Raw genomic sequence first — 21,510 nt, forward strand, 5'->3', positions numbered from 1 at the left:
AAGAAAGCACTTAATGGCTTCTCTTTGGCATATCTGAACTGCCAGCACCACTACTACTGTGCTTTGGGGGTCATTATTAAGTAAAACAAGGGTTACTTACACATAAGCACTGTGATACCTTGACAGTAGACCTGATAATGGAGATGTGTACTAAGTGACTAATGGGTGGGTAGTGTATATGGTGTGGATATGCTGGACAAAGGAATAATTCATGTCCCAGGAGGGACAGAGCAGGGTGGTGTGAGATTTCATGACACTACTTAGAATGGTGTGCAATTCAAAACTTACAAATTATTTATTTCTGAAATTTTCCATTTAATATTTCTGCACTGAGCTTGACCCCAGTAACTGAAACCATGGAGACTGAAACTGTGGATAAGGGGGTGCTACTATACTCATTGTCTCAGATTCCTCTCCCCTCTTCTCTATTGAACCTCATCTCCCATAACTCTACTGAAACAGCTCTTGTCAAGATCACTGACGTCTACATTGCTAAATTCAATAGTCTCCTCTTCCTTTATAAATTCTGCTTTGCCTTTGTCTGATAATTGTCAATGTCATCTCTTGCATATGAGTAAATTTTTAGAGGGCTTTCAAACTAGTGCCATATTACTCCTTTAAAATCAAGCAAATCCAACTTCAGAAAGAGAAGTCCTGGGGAGTCACCAACCTGGACAAACCAGTCAATGGTACAGCAGTTCACAAGGGATGGGAACATCCGGCATCGGGACCGGAAGGCCTCTCCCACAGGGCTCATACAGAGAACAATGTGCAGCTTCTGACGGACTCTGTTAATAAAGTATTGAAACACCTGCCAAAAAAAAGATAATTTTTCAATTTAAAATAAGGATGAAGCAACAATGAAAACAAGTGTTGGCTACCAATATCAATTAAAAAATGTCAGTGAAGTAAATGTGTAAATTATTTTGTTTAATATCCATTCCAACCCCTCTTGTCTGGAAAGACTAAACATGACATTTTTCAGACTCCTTTGCAGCTACAGTCTGGATGTGATGAAGATTCTCCTCACCAGTGCACTTATGAGACCCCTTGAACTAGTGGAGGGTGGTATTTATATGAAGTTTTGCTCTGCAGTGGAGGACCATTGGGGGAGAGAGACAGGGTGCAGGGCAACATTTTTTGCAGGTGCAGAGCCTGATAGAAGTGGTATGCACCTGGAGCCACTATCGCCAGACGTGGCTCCGGTTAGAGGAGGTCACTGAGAGGACATGACTTCTGGGTAAGCCATCAGCTGGTCACCCTCCCTTGTCCTTAGATTGCATGTTCTGCCCACTGTTCCCACAGCGGGAGCCATTTCAAGGACTCGGTCTTGAGAGAGCAATGTGTTGTAGAGACCATCTGGACAATAGACGTGGCTGAGCCCAGGTAAGTCCTCTATGTAAACTTTTAAGATTCTGGTGGGCAGTATGAAGATCTACTCACCTTGAGGATGCCCAAGACAAAAGTCGTCTTGCTTATCTTTTTAAAAAATATGTTTTTCTTGATTTCAGAGAGGAAGGGAGAAGGAGCGAGAGATAGAAACATCAATGATGAGAGAGAATCATTGATCAGCTGTCTCCTGACTCCTGCAGGTCCCCACCCCCCACTTGGGATCGAGCCCACAATCCGGGCATGTGCCTTGACTGGGAATCGAACTGTGATCTCCTGGTTCACAGGTTGACATTCAACCACTGAGCCACACTGGCCAGGCAGTTTTCTTGCTTATTAAACCTCCTACCTACCAATCTGCAGTGCTCTCCCTCTTCCTTTGTTCTCTCCTTGTTCCTTGTGTACAGGGACCAATTTCATTTCCCCCCAGGAAAATGTGAACGAACAGCTCCTATTTCAGCTGCTTCCTGACAGGGTGACGGATGCATGGCTTCGGAGCTGGCAGCTGAAGCAGCAGCATTCTGATTGGGTTAGTGGCTTCCTGGCTCAGCAGGAATGGGTGGCAAGGCAGCAGCTTCCTTGACCATTGACTTCTACAGTGTGCATTTCACATCATTCCAAGGAATTCAGCCTGGAATCCCTTTCTTTGGCCCTCCCAGTGATTGTATGCCTGGAATAAAGCCATTTCTACTTACATTAGCCAAAGTAGACCCTGCTGTCTACACCTATAAGCCCTGATATAGCAGTAGAGGAAATTCTCATGAAAGGACACAGAATACATGAAAAATGGTCATAAAGTTAAAGAAGGTGCAGAAAGAAAAAAGGAGTGGGGTAGGTAGACAAACAGCAGCATATGGAATTTAGCAGAGTGCCACCTGTTTGGAGAGAGAGAGAGAGAGAGAGAGAGAGAGAGAGAGAGAGAGAGAGAAAGAAGAAGAAGAAGGAGGAGGAGGAGGAGGAGGAGGAGAAGGAGGAGGAGAAGAAGAAGAAGAAGAAGAAGAAGAAGAAGAAGAAGAAGAAGAAGAAGAAGAAGAAGAAGAAGAAGAAGAAGAAGAAGAAGGAGAAGAAGGAGAAGAAGAAGGAGAAGAAGAAGAACAGCATTTCTGTTTTAGTTGTGCCATAACCTAGCTGATAGGCAGGGAGTCAACAGTACTGGACTTCTCAGGCAGGGCACTGAGGGCATGTGAAACATCTTTGGACAAGACTATGACCTTCATGGGGCAGTAGGGTTTCTGCTTTCCATGGACTTCGTTGGGAGTCTGGTGAACCAATGCTTTGAATGCAGGATATAAAATATCAAGAATTACTAAAGAAACCAATTATACTGGTAAAGCAATTCTATCCACAGACCCCTTAAGGAGATTTGTGGACCATTTTTAAAAAGGCTAAGACAATTTTTTTGTTCTATAAAGCCGTATAGCCATTTTCACACGTCCTACCTCATCCCTATTTCCCTCGGAAATTCCGACTTCTTTAGCTCTTGGTCTGGTGGCTGCTAAAACCTGCTCCAGTTCATCCTTTTCAAATAAGTTAGGCACTTCACCTGAGTTCAAGATGTTATTTATATCTTCTAGGAACTCTTCCACTACAATCTGTAGAAGGAAGCAAAGTGATTTATTATAACTCATTCAACCATTTTATATTGTAAAGTATAAAGCAAATATTTTTTTTCAAAATTCACATTCAGTTAGTTTTATCTTTAAGAGAAGATAATCTTAAAAATTAGATAGACTCTTAATATTCTAACATAGCGAGTACATTGATATTTGGCATCACCTTTTACATGGTTTGGTCATATGTGCAAGCATTTTATAATCTGCTCCTTTCAGTGAACATTCTGTTGTAAATATCAATCCACAATTCTGTAGTGTACTTATCGTGTTTACAACCATTAATGGGAGCATAGCATACCACTGAGCTGATGTGCCATAGATTTACATAAACTTAGATAGTTTACAGTCTTACGTACATTATAAGAACATACTTAGGCCTATAGCTTTTCTCCCTGGCTGAATTATTTCCAGGGGATAAATTCCCAGGAGTGAGATTAGCAATTAAAGTATATGAATGTTTTCTAAATTTTGAAAATTTCAAAGTTTCCTATTCAATTCAAGTATGACTTCATTAACCTTTAACATGTAATGTTGTGGGGAGTGTAAACGTTTCCTCTGGGAGAATTTAATTTGCAGTCCTTTGATTATTACTAGTAGCAAGGGCAAATATTATTCCATATTTCTTTGTTTCTGTTAAAAAATCTGCTCAAACTTTGGAACCATTTATATACAGATGGTCCCTGACTTATGATGATTCAACTTACCAGTTTTCAATTTTACAGTGGCATGAAAGAGATACGCTTTCAAGAGATATTCAACAGTGTATTCAAAATAGGCTTTGTGTTAGATGATTTTGCCCAACTGTAGGCTAGTGTAACTATTCTCAGCACATTTAAGGTATGCTTGGCTAAGCTATGATGTTCGGTATAGAGTAGGTGTATGAAGTGCATTTTCAATTTATGATATTCTCTGCTTACAGTGGGCTTATTGGGACATAACCCCACCATAAGTTGAGGGCTGAGAGCTCCCCTCAGCAGTGGGCAGGGCTATGGCTCAGCTCCTCTGCCTGGGCAGGGTAGGGAGGCAGACCAGGTTCCAGAGACGGAAAGGCTTTTTGTTTGCGAACCTCCACTCAGACAGATCTGTGCCCTTGCTCGGTTCTCTGGCAAGACTGTACCCCTACCTTGGCTTCGCAGATGAGCAAAGCTGCCGCTTGAAACGACTACTTGGGCACTGCAGTAGGAACGCAGTCTACCAAGTTCCAAGTGCTGATGGTTGTGAGTCCTCCAACCACTCAGTGGTCAAGGCCTGCAGATTCCCCCACTGTCCCCATGATGTGAGACTGCAGTGAACCTCCCAAGAAGTGCTCCACAAGGCAGCATAACCTGGCATTCCACCTGGGCTCTCTTTTCTCACTGGAGGAGCTGTAGGCTCAGGGGAGACCTCCTGGTGTGACGCTGCACCAGCATGTAGCCACTCTGTTACCTTTTAATGCAGTCTGTCCTCATCTCTGTGGTGCCCAGGGGGGTGATTCAGCCTCTGCCCCCTTGTTCTAGGTTTTCTGAGTGGTATCTTGTCCGTGAATAGTTGATAGTTATTTGGCGAGGGGGATGGAGTAAAATTGGGAACAACCTATGCCACCATCTTGGTGATGTCCCCACTTTGTAATTTTGTTCTGATGTTATTCTCCTGATATTGTTAGATTGTTTATCTGCATTCTCACGTAGCTCTCTTAGCATCTTTAGGACAACTATTTCGAATTATTTGTGGGGAAATTAGTGGATCTCCATTTCTTTGGGGCCAGTCGTAGGAGGCTTACTGTATTCCCTCGGTGGAGCCATGTTTCCCTGATTCTTCATGAACTCTGTAGCCCTACTTAGGTGTCTGCACATTTGAGGAAGCGGTCACCTCTTCCAGACTTCACGGGCAGACTTTGGTGAGGGAAGACTTTCACCTGTGGTTAGGGGCACCCTGGGGTTTGCTATGACCCCTGGCTGGTAGTACAGTACAGGAGGGCAAGGGTAGAGGTGTTTGATAGCACGGGTTCGGGGGTGGTAGTGTTATGCCTCTGGCTCAGGTCACTGGGGCCCACAGTGTCAACGATTATGTGTCTCTCGGTCAGCACTGCGGGGGGTCTGCCCTGGCGGGAAGGAGTACTTGGGTCCTCAGCCGTGCCTCCAAGTCCTGTGGCTAGGAACCAGGGCAGGCATTGGCGGAGGTCAGAGCCAGTGATGGGCACACATTTGACTATGGGTGTTTCTCATTTGTAAACAATATTTACATACTCAGATATGAACTTACTGCATGTCACAGATGTTAAGAAATTTTCCCCATTTTATGAATGGATTTAATCCCATGTATATGTGTTTTAAAAAGTAAAATGAACTTTAAAATATTTATGCATCAGATATATTGCTTTCTTATTCCCTAGCTAATTTCTTTTTTTTTTTAATATATTTTATTGATTTTCTACAGAGAGGAAGGGAGAGAGATAGAGAGTTAGAAACATCGATGAGAGAGAAACATCGATCAGCTGCCTCCTGCACATCTCCTACTGGGGATGTGCCCGCAACCCAGGTACATGCCCTTGACCGGAATCGAACCTGGGACCTTTCAGTCCGCAAGCCGACGCTCTATCCACTGAGCCAAACCGGTTTCGGCCCTAGCTAATTTCTATAAAGGTTTCCCCCCCGCTCCACCCTTAATGGTAAGATATGCAAGTGTAGTGAATGTAGAAAATTCTCTACTATAAAATAAATTTAAATCAGTGAAAATGGTTGTTGTAGACAGATGTAAATCCTATTTTAATTTTTAAGTTAATTTAACCCAAACACATAGCTGTTATTTTTTCCTTTTCTTGAGAAAAGCCTACTTCCCTAATTGATTCCACTTAAGGAATTCCTTTCTTATATCTACCTCTACAGAAATAGTCTCACTCCCTTAACCTCTGATGATATTTACTTACTTAGAATTTAAAGGGGGAAATAATAGTTGGTAAAAGAAATTAAAAAAATGTGCTATAAAAGTCTTTTGCAAGAGCCAAGACATTTGTTATCTGAGGGAACAAGCCCCTGAGCTGCATCATAAAACTATTCGGACACATACGTGATTGTAAACCTTTCCTGTTCTGATGCTTTGGATACTGAAATAGGTACCTGTGTGTCCGTGAAGAGGAAAACCATGTTCTTGTCCTCTACACCAGCCAGTTTGTACAACTTCCTCAGGTCTTCATGAAAACTCTCATAATTATATCCCCGACTCAGTTCAATCTGTAAACATTTGTAACCACATATGTGAGCTGCAAGTCTTGTGAGAGACTGCTTCCCGGTGCCTCCTACTCCGACAAGCAGGGCGTTGCCTCTCTCCTGACGAATCATGCGGGCAATCCTGCAGGAAGCAAAGCAGAGAAAAAGCTATTTCAACTGGACAGATGTGGCTTCTCAGAGCCTGCCCCAGCGTGGAAGGCTGGCGGCCAGCCGAGTGTCATCCCTGCATTAACTTGTTTTTTCTATAACCTTGAACTCCTCTTTCTTTAGGCATGCACATAATCAGCCTTGTTATACTGTACTTGTACCTCTGTGAACCTTATTAGACCCTTTTTTGTAATGATCCATGACATTTAAAACAAAAACCAATCTATTAAAGTTTAGCAAAAAATAACAACCTTGGGGATTCCATAGAAAGTTCATACATATCTATGTAAAATATTTCAAAACTAACTTAAATTGTACCAGGATTTGTTATAGACCTTTGTCCATCTAGTATCTATGTAAAGAATTCTGCACAGCTTAATCCTTACATTTTAATACAAAACAAATTAGAATGATGTCTTATGGGGCACCTTTTAGCACTCTACCTGGTAACGTGTTCTATCGCATCCTGGAAGAATACCAACTTTACTTCTTTGGGATTTGTAAGGTTATAGTCATCAAGATAGTCCTGGAGAACATTTGCGATTTTCTCCATATCAGGCAAGTCATTATAAATCCGATCAGACTTATCTGCTCCAAACTATAAGATCATTTATAGGAGAAGAAATGAGTTGAATAAATTATGATACAGAAATATATATACCACACATGACCTTAGCAGGGAACATTATTTTACCTATGTTGTTATTTAATCATTTGCTTACATATATGCTAGAAGGGTTTTCAAAACAAGGGAACTGGGATTAAGGAAACTCAGATTTTTGTGACTAGGTGAAAATCCATTTCATTTAACTTTTTCAACTAGTATATTGGGATTTCAGTTTTGTTTGCCATAAAATTGACACAGGAGCTCAGGCATACATTTAAACATTTTCTCACTATACATGACTCTGATTTCATAATTTTGTTCCTAGGCTGTTGACTTCAGAAAAACTAAATGAGTTGAAAATGATGCCTGGCAGACTATTATGGTTATAAAATCATGCCAGAACTACGTGTAGTTTCTACACAGCGGCTACCCAATGAATAAATCATTGAGGATGAAATGTGGTATAAACAATAGGGAACTGAGGTCTTGTTTGGACCTATTGATGATGTCTTTTATTTGCTTCAGCAACTGCCCTGGGGGCATGTTCATTTGGTAACTTTGACTAAAATGCCCGTAGGCAATGCAAGAAGAGTCCAACTGTTCTTTTCCTTTGCTTTATTCCCTCATCCTATATAATAAAGAGTTAATATGCTAATTAGACCAAACAGCAGAACGACCATCCAGATGACTTTCTGGATGAAGCTGAGGCTGTGAGGGCCAAGCCCCTTGCAAGAATTCCATGCATCAGGCCTCTAGTTTGATAATAATATCACTAGAAACACAAAGGAAATATAACCCCACTTGAAAACAAACTTTGGACTTTGTGTTTAATGTAACATTTAAATAAATATATTTTATACAAATCAATGGTCTCTCCTTTTTACTTGTCAGGGGTTACCCGAGTGGTGAGGGATTGCATACGTATAATACAAAGACAAGTTCATTCACCTGTTTAATCAGCAGTGACTAGCTCCATGCTAGGATTTAGGGTGAACAAGGGAGGTATGGCTTTTCTCTCTCACAGACACTAAGAATGTTGAACCCAAAGTGTCAACTTGTAAAACAAGACAGCTGTCTGTCAACAACGGCAGGGTGCTTAGGTGGAAGACTTATTCTAGGCAGGTCTAGAGGGTAAAATTAGGGCCCATATGTGGATGCTGTTGGGGCAACAGACTTGAGGAACTTAATACAAGGAAAATTTTGCTGCGAATTAGAGCTCCTCTAAAATGAAGAGGGCAGCACTGCTCACCAGTGAGCTCCCCATTGCTGGAAGCATTTGAACATAGGATGCACAGGTACATGCAGTCAGGGGGAGTCCAGTCCTGAGTTAAGAGACTAAACCTCCTTACCAATTAAATACCTGATGGGTCTCTGATTCAAACTATCATCAAAATAAATGTAATTAGATCAGGAGTCAGCAATCTTTTTGTCTAAAGGGCCAGATAGTAAATATTTTAGGCCTTGCAGGCCATATAGTCTCTGTTACTATTCTGCCTTGTAATGCAAAAGTAACCCCATAAATAGTATAAGTGGAATTATGTGGCTGTACTACTATAGAACTTTATTTACAAAAATGGGCAGAAGGCCGATTGGGCCTATGGGCCATAGCTTGCTGACCCCTCATCTACATCTTTAATTTTCACAGGTGTAAAGTTCATGTAGAATGTGAACCTGAACTTTATAATTTTCAAATTATAAGGTTTATAATTATAACATTTATATAATTATAATCTTCAGATGTAGTCCCAAGTCATTAGAATATACTTGCCTTAATGAAATCTCCAAATAGGATGGGCTTAGTCAAAAAATATTCCAGGCTAATTGCAATTCCAAAATGTTTGTCTATTCAAAACACAAAATCAAAATATTAGCTATTTACATAGAAGCCTTAATTAATATAAATGAACCTGAGGGAAAGCCATGTTAATACTGTACCACTTTAGTTTGGTTGATAATCTCCCATGTTTAAGGTTAAGAATATAAAATATTAATAAGCATTTTATTAAATAATAGATATTGAATACAAATTAATAAGACATATTTTAGAAATATCCTGGCTTCTTATCAGACAAAATGTTTCTTCTAAATTCTCTCCTCTACTTAAAATTCAATAGTTAATTTAAAATATTAAACCTTCTTGAATTTCAATACAATGAATTGTATAGTATTTCATATATCCTATATAATTAAAGGCTAATATGCAAATAGACCAAACAGCGGAACAACTGAACAACCGAACAACTGGTCGCTATGAGGTGCGCTGACCACCAGGGGGTGCGCGTGGAACATGGCAGGTGTTGGCAGCAGGCAGCAGAGCTCAGAACAAGGCGGGCATTGGCCGTGGCAGGATGGTGGAGCAGGTGAGTGGGGGATGCCAGACCAAGGTGGGGCGCTGGTTGCTGTCACTGGGGTGAGCCTCTGGTGTTTACTGAAAATTCTTTGTTCCGATGCGCCGTGGTCCCTCCTGGCACTTGCGCCAGTCCTGCTCACAACCGCTGTCAGCTCCCGGAGCTGCCGCTCGCACTAGCTGCCAGCACCTGGAGCTCAGCGCCGATCCCAATTGCTCAGCGCTGTCAGCAGGTGCGAGGAGTGGTGCTGGCCCTAATCACCCCTGAGGGCTTCTTCACCTCCCCCTGCTCCTGAGGGGCAATTTGGGCCGGCGGCCACTGCTTGCACCCACTGCTGGCGACAGCCCCGCTTGCACCTGCACCCAGCGCCAGAGCCCCCACTCGCATTGGCTGCCAGCACCCAGTGCCAGTCCCGATCGCTCAGTGCCGTCAGCGGGTGAGAGTGGTGGCTGCCAGCCCCGACCACCCCTGAGGGCTTCTCCACCTCTTCCTGCTCCTGAGGGATGATCGGGGCAGCAGCCACCACTTACACCCACTGATGGCCCCACTTGCACCTGCTGCTGGCTCCGGCCCCAATAGCTCCACACTGTCAGTGGGTGCAAGAGGGGTGGGGCCATCAGCGCATGGAAGCAGTGGCTGGAGCGGGGCTGCCGGCAGACAGGGGACCAGGGTCTGTTGTGGGAGGGGCAGAGTGGGGGCACAGAGGATGGGCTGAGACCTGCCCCTATGCCCACTGCAGCCTTGCGGCCCAAAGTTCCTTTCAAGGTGCATGAATTTGTGCACTGGGCCCCTAGTTTTATATATTTGAGGCATTGAAAAAAAACTTTTACTTAGGAATGACTAAAATTCACTTTGCTTTACCCTATATAAGATCATTTTAATTTTCCTTTATAGAAACCAAATTGCTTTTCTACTAAAAAAAAAATAGAGCAGCTAAATAAAGATTGACACGTACTGGCCATTTCTGTCAAAATAGTATGGAAATACTGCTTGTCTTCATTATTAATCAGGCGATCATGGAAGACTCTTTGACACTCATGGCAAAAGAGTCTAAATATCTGTATTTCTTCTCTTATTGTTCCTGGATCACACTGGAGGATACCTGTTTTTAAGAAAAGAAGAAAAATTTGACATTTCTGGAACATATAGTATTAGTTTTATGACCTAGAAGATCCTTAAGTCCAACTTGATCCCCACACTACCAGAAATGGGTGCTTTGCCTGTGGATGTAGTAACAGTGACCTCGTTTTTTGAAAGTAAAACTGGGACACATTACTTGACAACATTTTTTTTCTTGCTTCATGTTTCTTTCCCTGAACAGGTGAAGTGTAACCAATGTTCATCTCATCATTACATTCAGTTGTAGTACATTAAGGGAGGAGTGTCACTTTAAAATATGTATTTTCATCAAGCAACTTCCCCCTCCCGACCTTTACACTGTTTTCAAAACATCATTGTCCTCTCTTATTCTTTCTCAATGTTCAGTTCTCATCCTCTGGCTTCCACTCAAATCAATCTGAGTACTCTTTGTATTAATATAAATTGTTACTGCAAACACAGTTCTAATAATTTCAAGTTACAACAAAAGCAGTGATGTCCAGAAGTGTTCATTCTCTGTGGGACCCTTCCCCGGGGCTCCTCACAGTGTGCAGAGGGGGACGGGGTGGCTCTACCATGAGCTGGTGCACGGCTGACAGAAGGCACCTTACAGCATGGCTGGGAGCATCCATGCCGCGTTGGGATAATAGGGGATTTCTATAGATAGTGGGGGTTTTTTTGCAGCTCACATTGTACATGCATGTGTGTGTGTGATATATGTTTCTTGAAATGGTTAAAAATTTAATTATTTTCAGCTAATATTTGTAGGAATAGGGGCATTTCTAGGACATTTTGATAAAATGTGAGGACAAGGGGAAAGATACTCAAATTTGGAACTTCCTGGTACTCTATGACGTATCATTGTCGGAGATAAAACGCATCCTGAACTTTGAGGCTCAGAAATGATCTAAAATGTAGGAATAGAAAGGCAACAGGGAAGGATGATACATAAATGACTAGATCAGACAATGTCTGAGGACCAGAAAGTGGGTCCAAAGCAATCACTAAGGAAACAAAGCCACACTCCGTCTCCTATGGAAAACCAGTTCATGAATTCCAGGACGAAGCTGGGTCGGAGGGTAAAATCTTAGTGGAGGAGGAGTACCAGTTATTGCGCCATCCTGTGGCAAGGATGCTGTGCCAGCCGCAAGAGTCCTGGGCTCTTGAAGGTTACGGGGGCAGGAAAAGGAAAAGAGAATTGCAGAGCCATCGGAATGGGAGTTGGAAAGATAAGGGGCCTGTGGTGAGAACTGAGCAACAGGGAGGCGAGGGCCACACGGGATGGTCAGGGTTCTTAAAGCCAAGCCTCAGCTTCTGCCGTCAGCCATTGCCTCCTGGCTCATTCCCTGCCTTTGTAATAAACAACAGATCTCTTCAGTGTTTTGTAATGAATTAGATTCTGATGAGGGCAAAAGAAGGAGCAGGATTTCAGAGAGCCCAGTCATTGCTTTACACAGAAGTGCTTGATAGCTTTCACTTACGGCACTTCATAGATATTTAAAATATACTTATGCATTTTAGTCTGTTTGAGAGTAAAATAGTCAGTGATGTCTAAACAAGAGAAATGGAAATAGAGAGTCAGCACTGGATAGGAACAGAGAAAATCACTGAAAATTGATGTCCTTGTCCACAAAATAAGGTGAGGACTTGTCTAGATATTGTAAAAGATTTCTCTCAGTTTTGACATTCTATGACATTCATTCATTCATTCATTCATTCAGTGCCAGGCATGGATGAGCTGAACAAACAGCCCTAATGGAGCTGACATTCTATTGGGAGAGACAGGCATAAACGTGTGTGCAGGTAAACATCTAGGCCAGTGATGGCGAACCTTTTGAGCTCGGCATGTCAGCATTTTGAAAAACCCTAACTTAACTCTGGTGCCGTGTCACGCATAGAAATTTTTTGATATTTGTAACCATAGTAAAACAAAGACTTATATTTTTGATATTTATTTTATATATTTAAATGCCATTTAACAAAGAAAAATCAACCAAAAAAATGAGTTTGCGTGTCACCTCTGACACGCATGTTATAGGTTCGCCATCACTGAATTCTAGGCGCAGTGGTTCTCAATCTTCTGGCCCTTTAAATACAGTTCCTCATGTTGTGACCCAACCATAAAATTATTTTCGTTGTTACTTCATAACTGTAATGTTGCTACTGTTATGAATCGTAATGTAAATATCTGATATGCAGGATGGTCTTAGGCGACCCCTGTGAAAGGGTCGTTCAACCGCCAAAGGGGTTGCGACCCACAGGTTGAGAACCGCTGATCTAGGGTATGATTTCAGGTAGTAAGTGCTATGAAGGGACGTAGAGGGCAAGAGGAGAAGGTGACATTTGAACAGAGAAAGCGAGTCATGTGGATATCTGAGGCAAGAGCATCCCACGGGAAGTACAGAGGCCCCTGGGCAGGCCCTATTTCAGGAGCAGCAAGGAGGTGGCAGCCGCCAGGAGGAAAGTGGTAGACAATGAAGGCAGGAGGCTGCTGGGTGCCGATCTAACAGAACCTCAGTCCCATGGCAGGTGATGGGGAAGCAGCCTTGGGAGACTGAGCAGGGAATACCTCTGCCGTGTGTTTAAGAGCTAGGTTTAAGGTGGGTAAGTGGGCAGCCGGGAAGCAGGAGACCAGAGACAGGTAGGGGGCGCTTGCTGTTAGAAATCCCGGTGAAACATGACAGTAGTTTGGGCTAGAGTGGTTGTGGATGGAGTGGTAAGCCATGGTTGGATTTGGGATATATTTTGAAGATAAAGCCATCGGGGATGTTGATGGATTGGATGGGAGTCAATGAGGAATGAGAACAATCCAAGATGCTCCCGGGATCTTGGCCAGAGCAACTAGTTTTAGTCCCCTTATCTGGGCTGGGGTACACCTGGATGGAAAGGAGGCATAAAGCAGGAATTCAGATGTGCCAAGTTTAAGAACTCCAACTGGATATCTAAGTGAGGTTGTTGAGAAAGGAGTGGAAGATACAAATCAGACACATAAGGGAGAGGGGAAGCTGGCAGTAGACATGCAAGCATCTCTAAATAGATGCATTTTAGATCATAGCATTGACTGAATTACCTAAGCAGTATGTGTAGATAAAATAGAGAGGGGACTGATGGATCTCAGAGGAAAGCTGGGAGGTGAAGATATTAACCAAAGAACTTAAATGCATATATACATAACCCATGGGCAGGAAATTGGTAGTTCAGCAAAAGCCTTGGGGTGGAGGGGACAGGAGAGGGGTGGAGGTGACCAAGGGGGGAAAATACTTTCAACAATAAAAATGAAAAAAAAAGAAACATAACTGTTATCATAAAGCTCTGATATCAAATGAAAAAAAAAAGGCCCTAGCTGGTTTGGCTCGGTGGACAAAGCATTGGCCCACGGACTGAAGGGCCCCAGGTTTGATTACGGTCAAGGGCACGTACCTCAGACTTGATCCGATCCCAGGCTTGATCCTTGAGCCTGGTTGGGGCATGTGGGGGAGGCAACCAGGAGGCAACCAATTGATGTGTTTCTCTCACATCGATGTTTTTCTGTCTGTGTCTCTCCCCCTCCCTTCCACTCTCTCTAAAAATCAGTGGTAAAAATACCCTTGGGTGAGGATTAACAAAATCATAATAATAAAAGGACTGAAGTAAGAGCTCTGAGGCATCCCAACATTTTGAGGTTGGGAAGAAGAGAGACAGCAATCAAAGAGACTGAGCAGCAGAGAGAGAGAGGAGGGAGCCCCAGAGAGTAGGTGCCCTAGGACAGGGGTGGGCAAACTTTTTGACTCGAGGGCCACAATGGGTTCTTAAACTGGACCGGAGGGCTGGAACAAAAGCATGGATGGAGTGTTTGTGTGAACTAATATAAATTCAAAGTAAACATCATTACATAAAAGGGTACGGTCTTTTTTTTTTTTTAGTTTTATTCATTTTAAACGGGCCGGATCCGGCCCGCGGGCCGTAGTTTGCCCACGGCTGCCCTAGGAGGTCAGAGAAAGAAGGGCTTCAAGAGAGAGGGAGGGGAGAGTTGTGCCAACACTGCTGAGAGGTTAAGGTTCAGACTGAGAGTTGATCGATGGACTGGACAAGAGAGAGAGGCAGCGAAGAGTAGTTCAGTGCAGTGTCAAGTATAAATGCTTAACTGGAATATACTAAAGACTGGGACTGGAGGAAGTAAGGAGACAGTGAGGCGAGACCACTTTAAGGCAGCGGTTCTCAACCTGTGGGTCGCGACCCCTTTGGCGGTCGAACGACCCTTTCACAGGGGTCGCCTAAGACCATCCTGCATATCAGATATTTACATTATGATTCATAACAGTAGCAACATTACAGTTATGAAGTAGCAACGAAAATAATTTTATGGTTGGGTCACAGTTGTGGAACTATATTTAAAGGGCCAGAAGGTTGAGAACCACAGCTTTAAGGGGTCTTTTTAGAAGGAGCAGAGGAAATGCGGAGGTTGTAGCAGGGCAATATGGTTCCCAAAGAGAATGATCCACTAAGATGGGAAGTTTTGTGGCAGGTTTTTATGCTGTTAGGAATGATTCCATAGAAGCGGAAACACCGATGATGCAGAAGAGAAACAGCAATGGTAAGAACAAAATCCTTGGCCAGGCAGGAGGGGCCGGGATTCAGGGCCCGAGGGGGACTGAGAGCAGCAAGGACGGCCCAGCCTCTGCGGGAGGGAAGGCAGATACGGGTTGCCTGAGAGATTTGGGAGGTGAGGCAGTTCTGGTGTGATTGCTTCTATTTTTTTTTTCTGTGAAACATGAAGAAAGGTCTTCGGCTGGGTTGGGTGTGAGAAATGGGAGGGCGTGTTGGCTGTTTGAGGGAAGCTACAAAGTAGTCAGCCTGCGGTGGGGGTGGAGGGTGACTGAACAAGGACATGTAATGTGATTTCCAGCGTCATAGACACCGGGTACATACAATTCTACCGAGAGATTTGGGGCGGCTAGAAATGCAGGGAGGGTGAAGGTCTGAGAATGAGGGGTCCATACAATACCTTGCACACATTTGGATAAATCCCTCAAGTTGAACACGTAATGGGACTTGGCTGGTGTTGGCAGAAGATCAACACTCATTCTGTTATAAATCTCAACTGAGGCTTCCACAATGTTGGGTGCGGTTTGCTTGACAGCTGGTTGAAAGTCAAACAGGAAGCCGTTTAAGATGGCCTAGAACCAGAAACATATAGGTTAGATTTTTTTTCCCCACCAAAAATGTATCTTTCAAATGTTCCAGATCTGATGATACTTTTTCTAATAATAACTAGGAGGGTGAATTCCAATGCAAGGACCTCTGTGTATTAAGCTCTTCTGTTCAATTCAGAATACATTCTCAAGAATGGGCTCCCTCCTGTCTTCTGTGATTGTCTGCAGATGCCTGGGGAGCATTCCTATCTGGCCAGCGAACGGACCATCAACTCACTCTTGCGAAACATAGACTGCTGCTCGCTGTGGATCCAGAGGGTCGCCATGGAGGGCTCAGACTCATGTGGAAATAAACTGAAGTCTTCCTTGATTTTTATGTGCAAATGACCAACAATGCCATAGACTTCCCTCTTCATGTGCATTTAAAGTGCAACTTACTCGTAACCACAGACTCTCCGCCTTTCAGTTTCCCCACCTCAGTTATTTGGAGGTCACTTTGGACACCTCCCATTCTCTGTCCTCACCATCAATTCTGAGTATACGTGTTGAGTCTGTCTCTCTCCCTTGACATTATCCCATCCCAGCACCAACTCTTTTTCATCTGCGCTTCTTCACTCCCTCCATCTCCTCCTGACCTCTCCATTTCTATTCCTGTCTCCCTTCTGTTACCTTTAATTATGCAAATCAGGCACTGCACCCGCCAGCCAGTCCATGCTCTGCCCCTGCCCGGCCTCCTCAGCTTACCCTCTTTCTGGTCACGGTGTCCTGGCCACACTGGCCTTACCACCCATGCCCATCTCTCTCCTCCCTCAGGGTCTCTGCACATGGTGCCCCCTCCCACTGTCTCATGGCTGGCTGCTTGGGAAGGACTTTCTCATCCTTTGTGTTTTAGGTTACATGTCATCTCTTCAGAGAGGTCTGCCCTGACTACTTCACTTAAAATCAGTTCTCCCATCAGGCTCTTACAGATCTCTGGTCTTCTCATATATAACTTGCCACAGTCTGAAAGAACATATTTATTAGCGAGGCCCTCTGCCCCCAGTTGCTGGGAAAAATCATTATAGATTTTTATAATAAATTCCCATCACCATTAACCTGGAGTTACACGTGGGAGAAGCCACCAGAATGCACATCAATGCTTCCAAGTCAGTTCTTGTGACTTTAGATTTGGGGCTCACATATGAGATATTTTGAAATAAACAGAAGTGTTTGTTTTCAGTGAGCCCCTCTGTTGGACATCACTTGTAGCAGCTTATGAAGACTATCTTTTTGAGGTACCTGTCCTTCCGGGCCCCTAATGTGAGTTTAACATTATCCACATGGTCTGCATTTTGAGTAGGACCATTCCAATATATATAAACTAAAAAATTCACTACATATATTTTATATACATGGGATGCTTGCTCCAGTTATGCCATTTTCATGGTACCTCTCCATCCCGCCACCCCCCAACCCCCCGCCGCCCCATCATTCTATTCAAAATAATGCCTCCCATTCATGGAACACTTCTGCTGAGCACTTACAGGGCAGGCATAGGTCTCTGCCCCATTTAAAGGATGAGAAAGTGGCTCTTAGGAAGGTCGTACAGGTGGGAGAAATATGGGGGTTATTTCTATTGGATGTGATGGTGGCCCTGGAGGTGGTGAATTCTGAGTTGTGTTCAGCTGGGGCCTGTGAGGCTACCAGAATTGTGTCTGGTGTGGTCAGGCCAGAAATGAGCACACAGGTGGGGCTGGGCAGTGGGTGAGTTCTGCTGAGAACTGGGTACAGAGTACTATAAGGCAAGGGCCCAGGGTACAGCCTTCATTAAAGGTAGGGGCTGCATTTGATAACCTTTCTGCATTCCTAAAACCACCTGTGAGACCACAAGCACAGAGGACGGTGATGCGCATGCCTGTCAGCTACCAGAGGCCCTGTGTTTACCCAGTTTCTGTTCAGGTAGAGGACAGAATGCCTTGATCATGGTGGTTTGGGAACAGATATGTTTTCTTTTCCCTTCTTGCCTACGTTTAAGGCAACACTCACCTGGAAAATCTGTTTCAGACTGTGCTCCGAGGGCATCGGGAGACACAGCATGCTGAAGTGTCGGATGAAGCGGGGGGTCACTGGGTTGCGGCCACCACCTGGAGGTGCACACGCTGATGCAATGGTCACATCCTGTCCAGGGAGAAATCCACTTGGGTCACCCAACAAAGGGAAAGAGGAGGTCTGTCCCTCCCAACGGCAGGACTCAGATCTAACAATTTTTGAGGACCTGCCCTTTTCAAGCATTGCATTACGTTTTCCAACACATTGTCTGACTTGGTTTTCACAGCAACCCCAGGAGATCACGATTGTTACCACCATTTTTTAGGTTAAAAAAGAAGAAGGCCCTGGCTAGTTAAATCGCTCAAGGTCACCCAGCTAACTCACCTGCCTTAAATAAATACGCCGATGCAAAAACTTAATCTTAAAACATTGTAAGAATTTTTATCTCAAGTTAAAATATATTCATTCAACATATACTAACTTGACCCATACAGTGGATTCTCATTATTTGTGGTACTTGCTTTCCATAAAGTCACTGGGAACACAGAATTAACACACACTGAATAATTGCTCCTACGGGAAATACATGGTTAGGTTCCTCAGAGCCTCTGGTAACATTTTTATCAATAGATCAATACAAGATATTGCAGTGGCCTCTGGTCTCTAGCCCACCCCTCACCTGCAGCCAAGGAGATAGTCCCATAACGTTTTCTTCAAAGCCCCCCGCCCCCACTTAGAGGATAAATCCATGTTTCTCATCATTGGATCCATGGCCCCCTTGGCTGATCTCTGCATTCCCATTGCTTTGGTGTTCACATTCCACACCACCGTGGTGTTCCACATGTCTTGCCTATGAGATGCAGAATGCTCCCTTTCCTTGTTTTGCTATGCTCTGCCTGCAAAACCCTCTTCTGACCTCATCCCCTTTGGGAAGGTTTCTCTCATCCTCAACCCAGCCCCCAGCCCTCGTGCCCTCCTAACTCCATTTATCATCCTGCCTTATAAATACATGTCCATCTACCCTCTAAAGCTGAGCCCTCTGGGAGGTGGGGGCTGCCTCCTTGTCCGTGAATGTCCTGAATCAAGCATGACAAGAACTCAACGTGGACTGATTAATTGAACCACATATAGAAAACACTGAAGCCATAGGTCATGGGCTTTCTCTTCTTCCTCCTGGCCAATCGTATGTTGATGCCCTAATGCTCAGTATCTCAAAATACAGTGACTGTATTTGGAGATAGAGTCTTTAAAGAGGTAATTAATTTAAAATGAGGTCAAGAGAGAGAGCCCTAATCCAATCTGACTAGTATCCTGATAAGAGGAGGAGGTTTGAACACAGATGAGTACACAGTTAAGATTATGAGAAGACACAGGGAGAAGACAGTCAGCCAAAGAGAGAGGCCTTAGAATAAACAAACCCTGATGACATCTTGATCTTGAACTTTCAGCCTCTAGAATTGTGAGAAAATAACTTTTTGTGGTTTGAGCTACTTTGTTACGGTGACCTGAGCAAACTAATACCCCAGTGGTTGTCAACCAGTGTTCTGTGGCACAGTGGTGTGCCGAAAGAATTTTTAAAACAATTCCTGACTCTTTAATCAGGGGCACTGACCTCTTTTCCCTTAGATTGTCAAATGAAAAACTGACAACAGCCGTATCCTGAACCATAAACATATAGGTCATATAATAGGATTTCATCTTATTGATCACATTGCATAATAAGGCTGCATCTGATTAGTTAATTCTTGATACCAGAAATCCTTATATACACGTATAGGCAACTGATTTTTTAAAAATCACTTTGGAGCAAAAAGGTAGGTAATTGCTGCTATTATTATTTTTTTGTAAATCAATAAAAATTATGCCTATTTTTTGTCAGATTGACAAAAATATAACATATTTTTTGGTGTGTTGCAAAATTTTAGTAATTACTTTATGTGTGCCATGCGATGAAAAAGGTTGAAAATCACTGTAATACACCATATTTCCTTGCTGTTTAAATGTAAACATGCAAAGTAATTTAAAACCTAAAGTAACCTGTATGTCTTTCCAAAAGAGTTTGTTTCTGTCATAAAATCCACCAAAATCTTGATACTGCCGAAGTAATTCAATCGGAGGCTGAGAGCCATAGCGATCCAGTCTGGGCATATTTAAATCATCAACAAAAATCACAATACGTTTGTTTTTTGGTGCTCCTGGGTAAATAAAATGAATTTGATTTAAGAATTATGATTTGCCTTTGGAAAACGTAAAACAGAGTTTAGGTAAGGCTTTGAACTCAATAAACACCCCGTAGGTCATAATGAGCTCAGGAGCGAAGAGGCCCTAGCAGAGTCTTGCCTCGAGGAGGAGAGGCCTCCCTCTGGCTCCATCCAGGCCCCTGCAGGGAGACGTGGCCCGGGCCGCGATGTCCACTTGTTAGAATGTGCCTCACCCTCACTCTCAGAGGTGCACAATGATGCCAGCTCTCCTGATCTCTCTCAATCCCAGCCACTGCCCTCACCAATGTGTGGCCTGAGCATGGGGTGAGGGAGGACATTTTCTTTCCACAGAGAAAGCAGAACTCCAAAGGCTTCTTCCTAGAAATGCCATCTCACCACCCGCTGCAGGGAAAATAGGGCTAGATATTGAGACACACCCAGATCATATCAACAGGAAATCCAGCACAGTGGAACTGGATGAGGCCATATTTAACTCAAAGAAAACCAATAGACACACTTTTCAGAAAAAAGCGTGGGTAATAACAGAGAAAAGAAAAAATGTAAGCAGAGAAGGTGACTCAACCCATGCTGGCATCCAGCACTCGACAATTCCAAGGTCACTGAGCCAAACTCAGTGTCCCACTCCATCCTCCAGTCTCTGGAAACCAAGAAGCAGGACAGGAGGTGGGGAGGGCTTCTAAGATAATCATTCATAAAGACTTGGCTAAGATTTGGAAACAGCCTAAGTGCCTATCAGCAGATGAGTGGATTATAAAAATGGTGGTACATCTACACAATGGAATACTATGCAGCTGTAAAAAAGAAAGAACTCTTACTATTTGCAACAGCATGGATGGACCTGGAGAGCATTATGCTAAGCAAAGTAAGTCAGTCAGAGAAAGATAAGTACCACACAATCTCACTCAAATGTGGAATCTAATGAGCAACATACACTGATGAACAAATATAGATCCATAGACATAGAAGCACCAAACAGACTGTCAAACTTCAGAGGGAAGGCAGGGGAGGATGGGCAGGTGGGAAAAGATCAACCAACGAACTGGTATGCATATATGCATAACCCCAGAATAGGATGGTGAAGGCCTGGGGTGGGGGGCAGGGGCAGGTGGGAGAGGTCAATGGGGGAGAAAAGGAGACATATGTAATACTTTCACCAATAAAGATTTAAAAAAATAAAGACTTGCCCCCCCCCCCACCTCCGCCAAGAAAGACTGGCATCCATTGCCCTGTGCCTACTGAGCAGGAACACTGGAACAGAGAGGGGGCAGTGAGGCAGCTGGTATCCCCACCGCTTGGCAGACCAGGGCTGATTAGATGATGGATAATGTGGAAGGCAGCTGAGCTTGAGCTCTGGCTAGTCCTCCACCAGGAGGGCTGTGAACTGGGCGAGTGGAGCCCAGAAGCAGAGGCTGCAGGGTGGGACTGCTAGAGGGTGGGACTGAGGGAGCTGAGACCCTGATTCCCAACGTCAGGGAGCCTTCCCATGGGGGACCAGTGCTTGACCTGTGCACAACTTTCCTGGAAGTCCCTCAGAGAGCAGCTCCTGGAAACCACCACACAGAGAGCATGGGCAGTCATTTGGTGCCAGCCAGAGAAGCAGGGACAGTCCACGCAGATGCCCATCTACACACCAGGTAGGAAGAGGCCACTTGTCCTTTCTTCTCCTCTTCCCTTCCCAGTGCACCAGAACCTCCTGCCCCTCCTCGCCTCCAGCACCTGG

The 21,510-nt window shown here is 43.9% G+C and overlaps 1 protein-coding gene across 1 annotated transcript in view; it reads right to left on the reverse strand.

Annotated features, from left to right (window-relative positions):
- The window catches only part of DNAH6 (dynein axonemal heavy chain 6), a 225,389-nt gene that overhangs the window by 75,790 nt on the left and 128,089 nt on the right, over positions 1-21,510 (reverse strand). The window contains 9 exon segments of the mRNA XM_023763522.1: positions 671-811; positions 2,829-2,981; positions 6,098-6,329; positions 6,799-6,953; positions 8,731-8,804; positions 10,266-10,412; positions 15,393-15,564; positions 17,566-17,697; positions 19,606-19,763. Of these exon segments, the coding sequence (XP_023619290.1) occupies positions 671-811; positions 2,829-2,981; positions 6,098-6,329; positions 6,799-6,953; positions 8,731-8,804; positions 10,266-10,412; positions 15,393-15,564; positions 17,566-17,697; positions 19,606-19,763 (1,364 nt within the window).

Source organism: Myotis lucifugus, unplaced genomic scaffold, assembly GCF_000147115.1.
Source record: "Myotis lucifugus unplaced genomic scaffold, Myoluc2.0 scaffold_290, whole genome shotgun sequence".
NCBI classification, from domain to species: Eukaryota; Metazoa; Chordata; class Mammalia; order Chiroptera; family Vespertilionidae; genus Myotis; species Myotis lucifugus.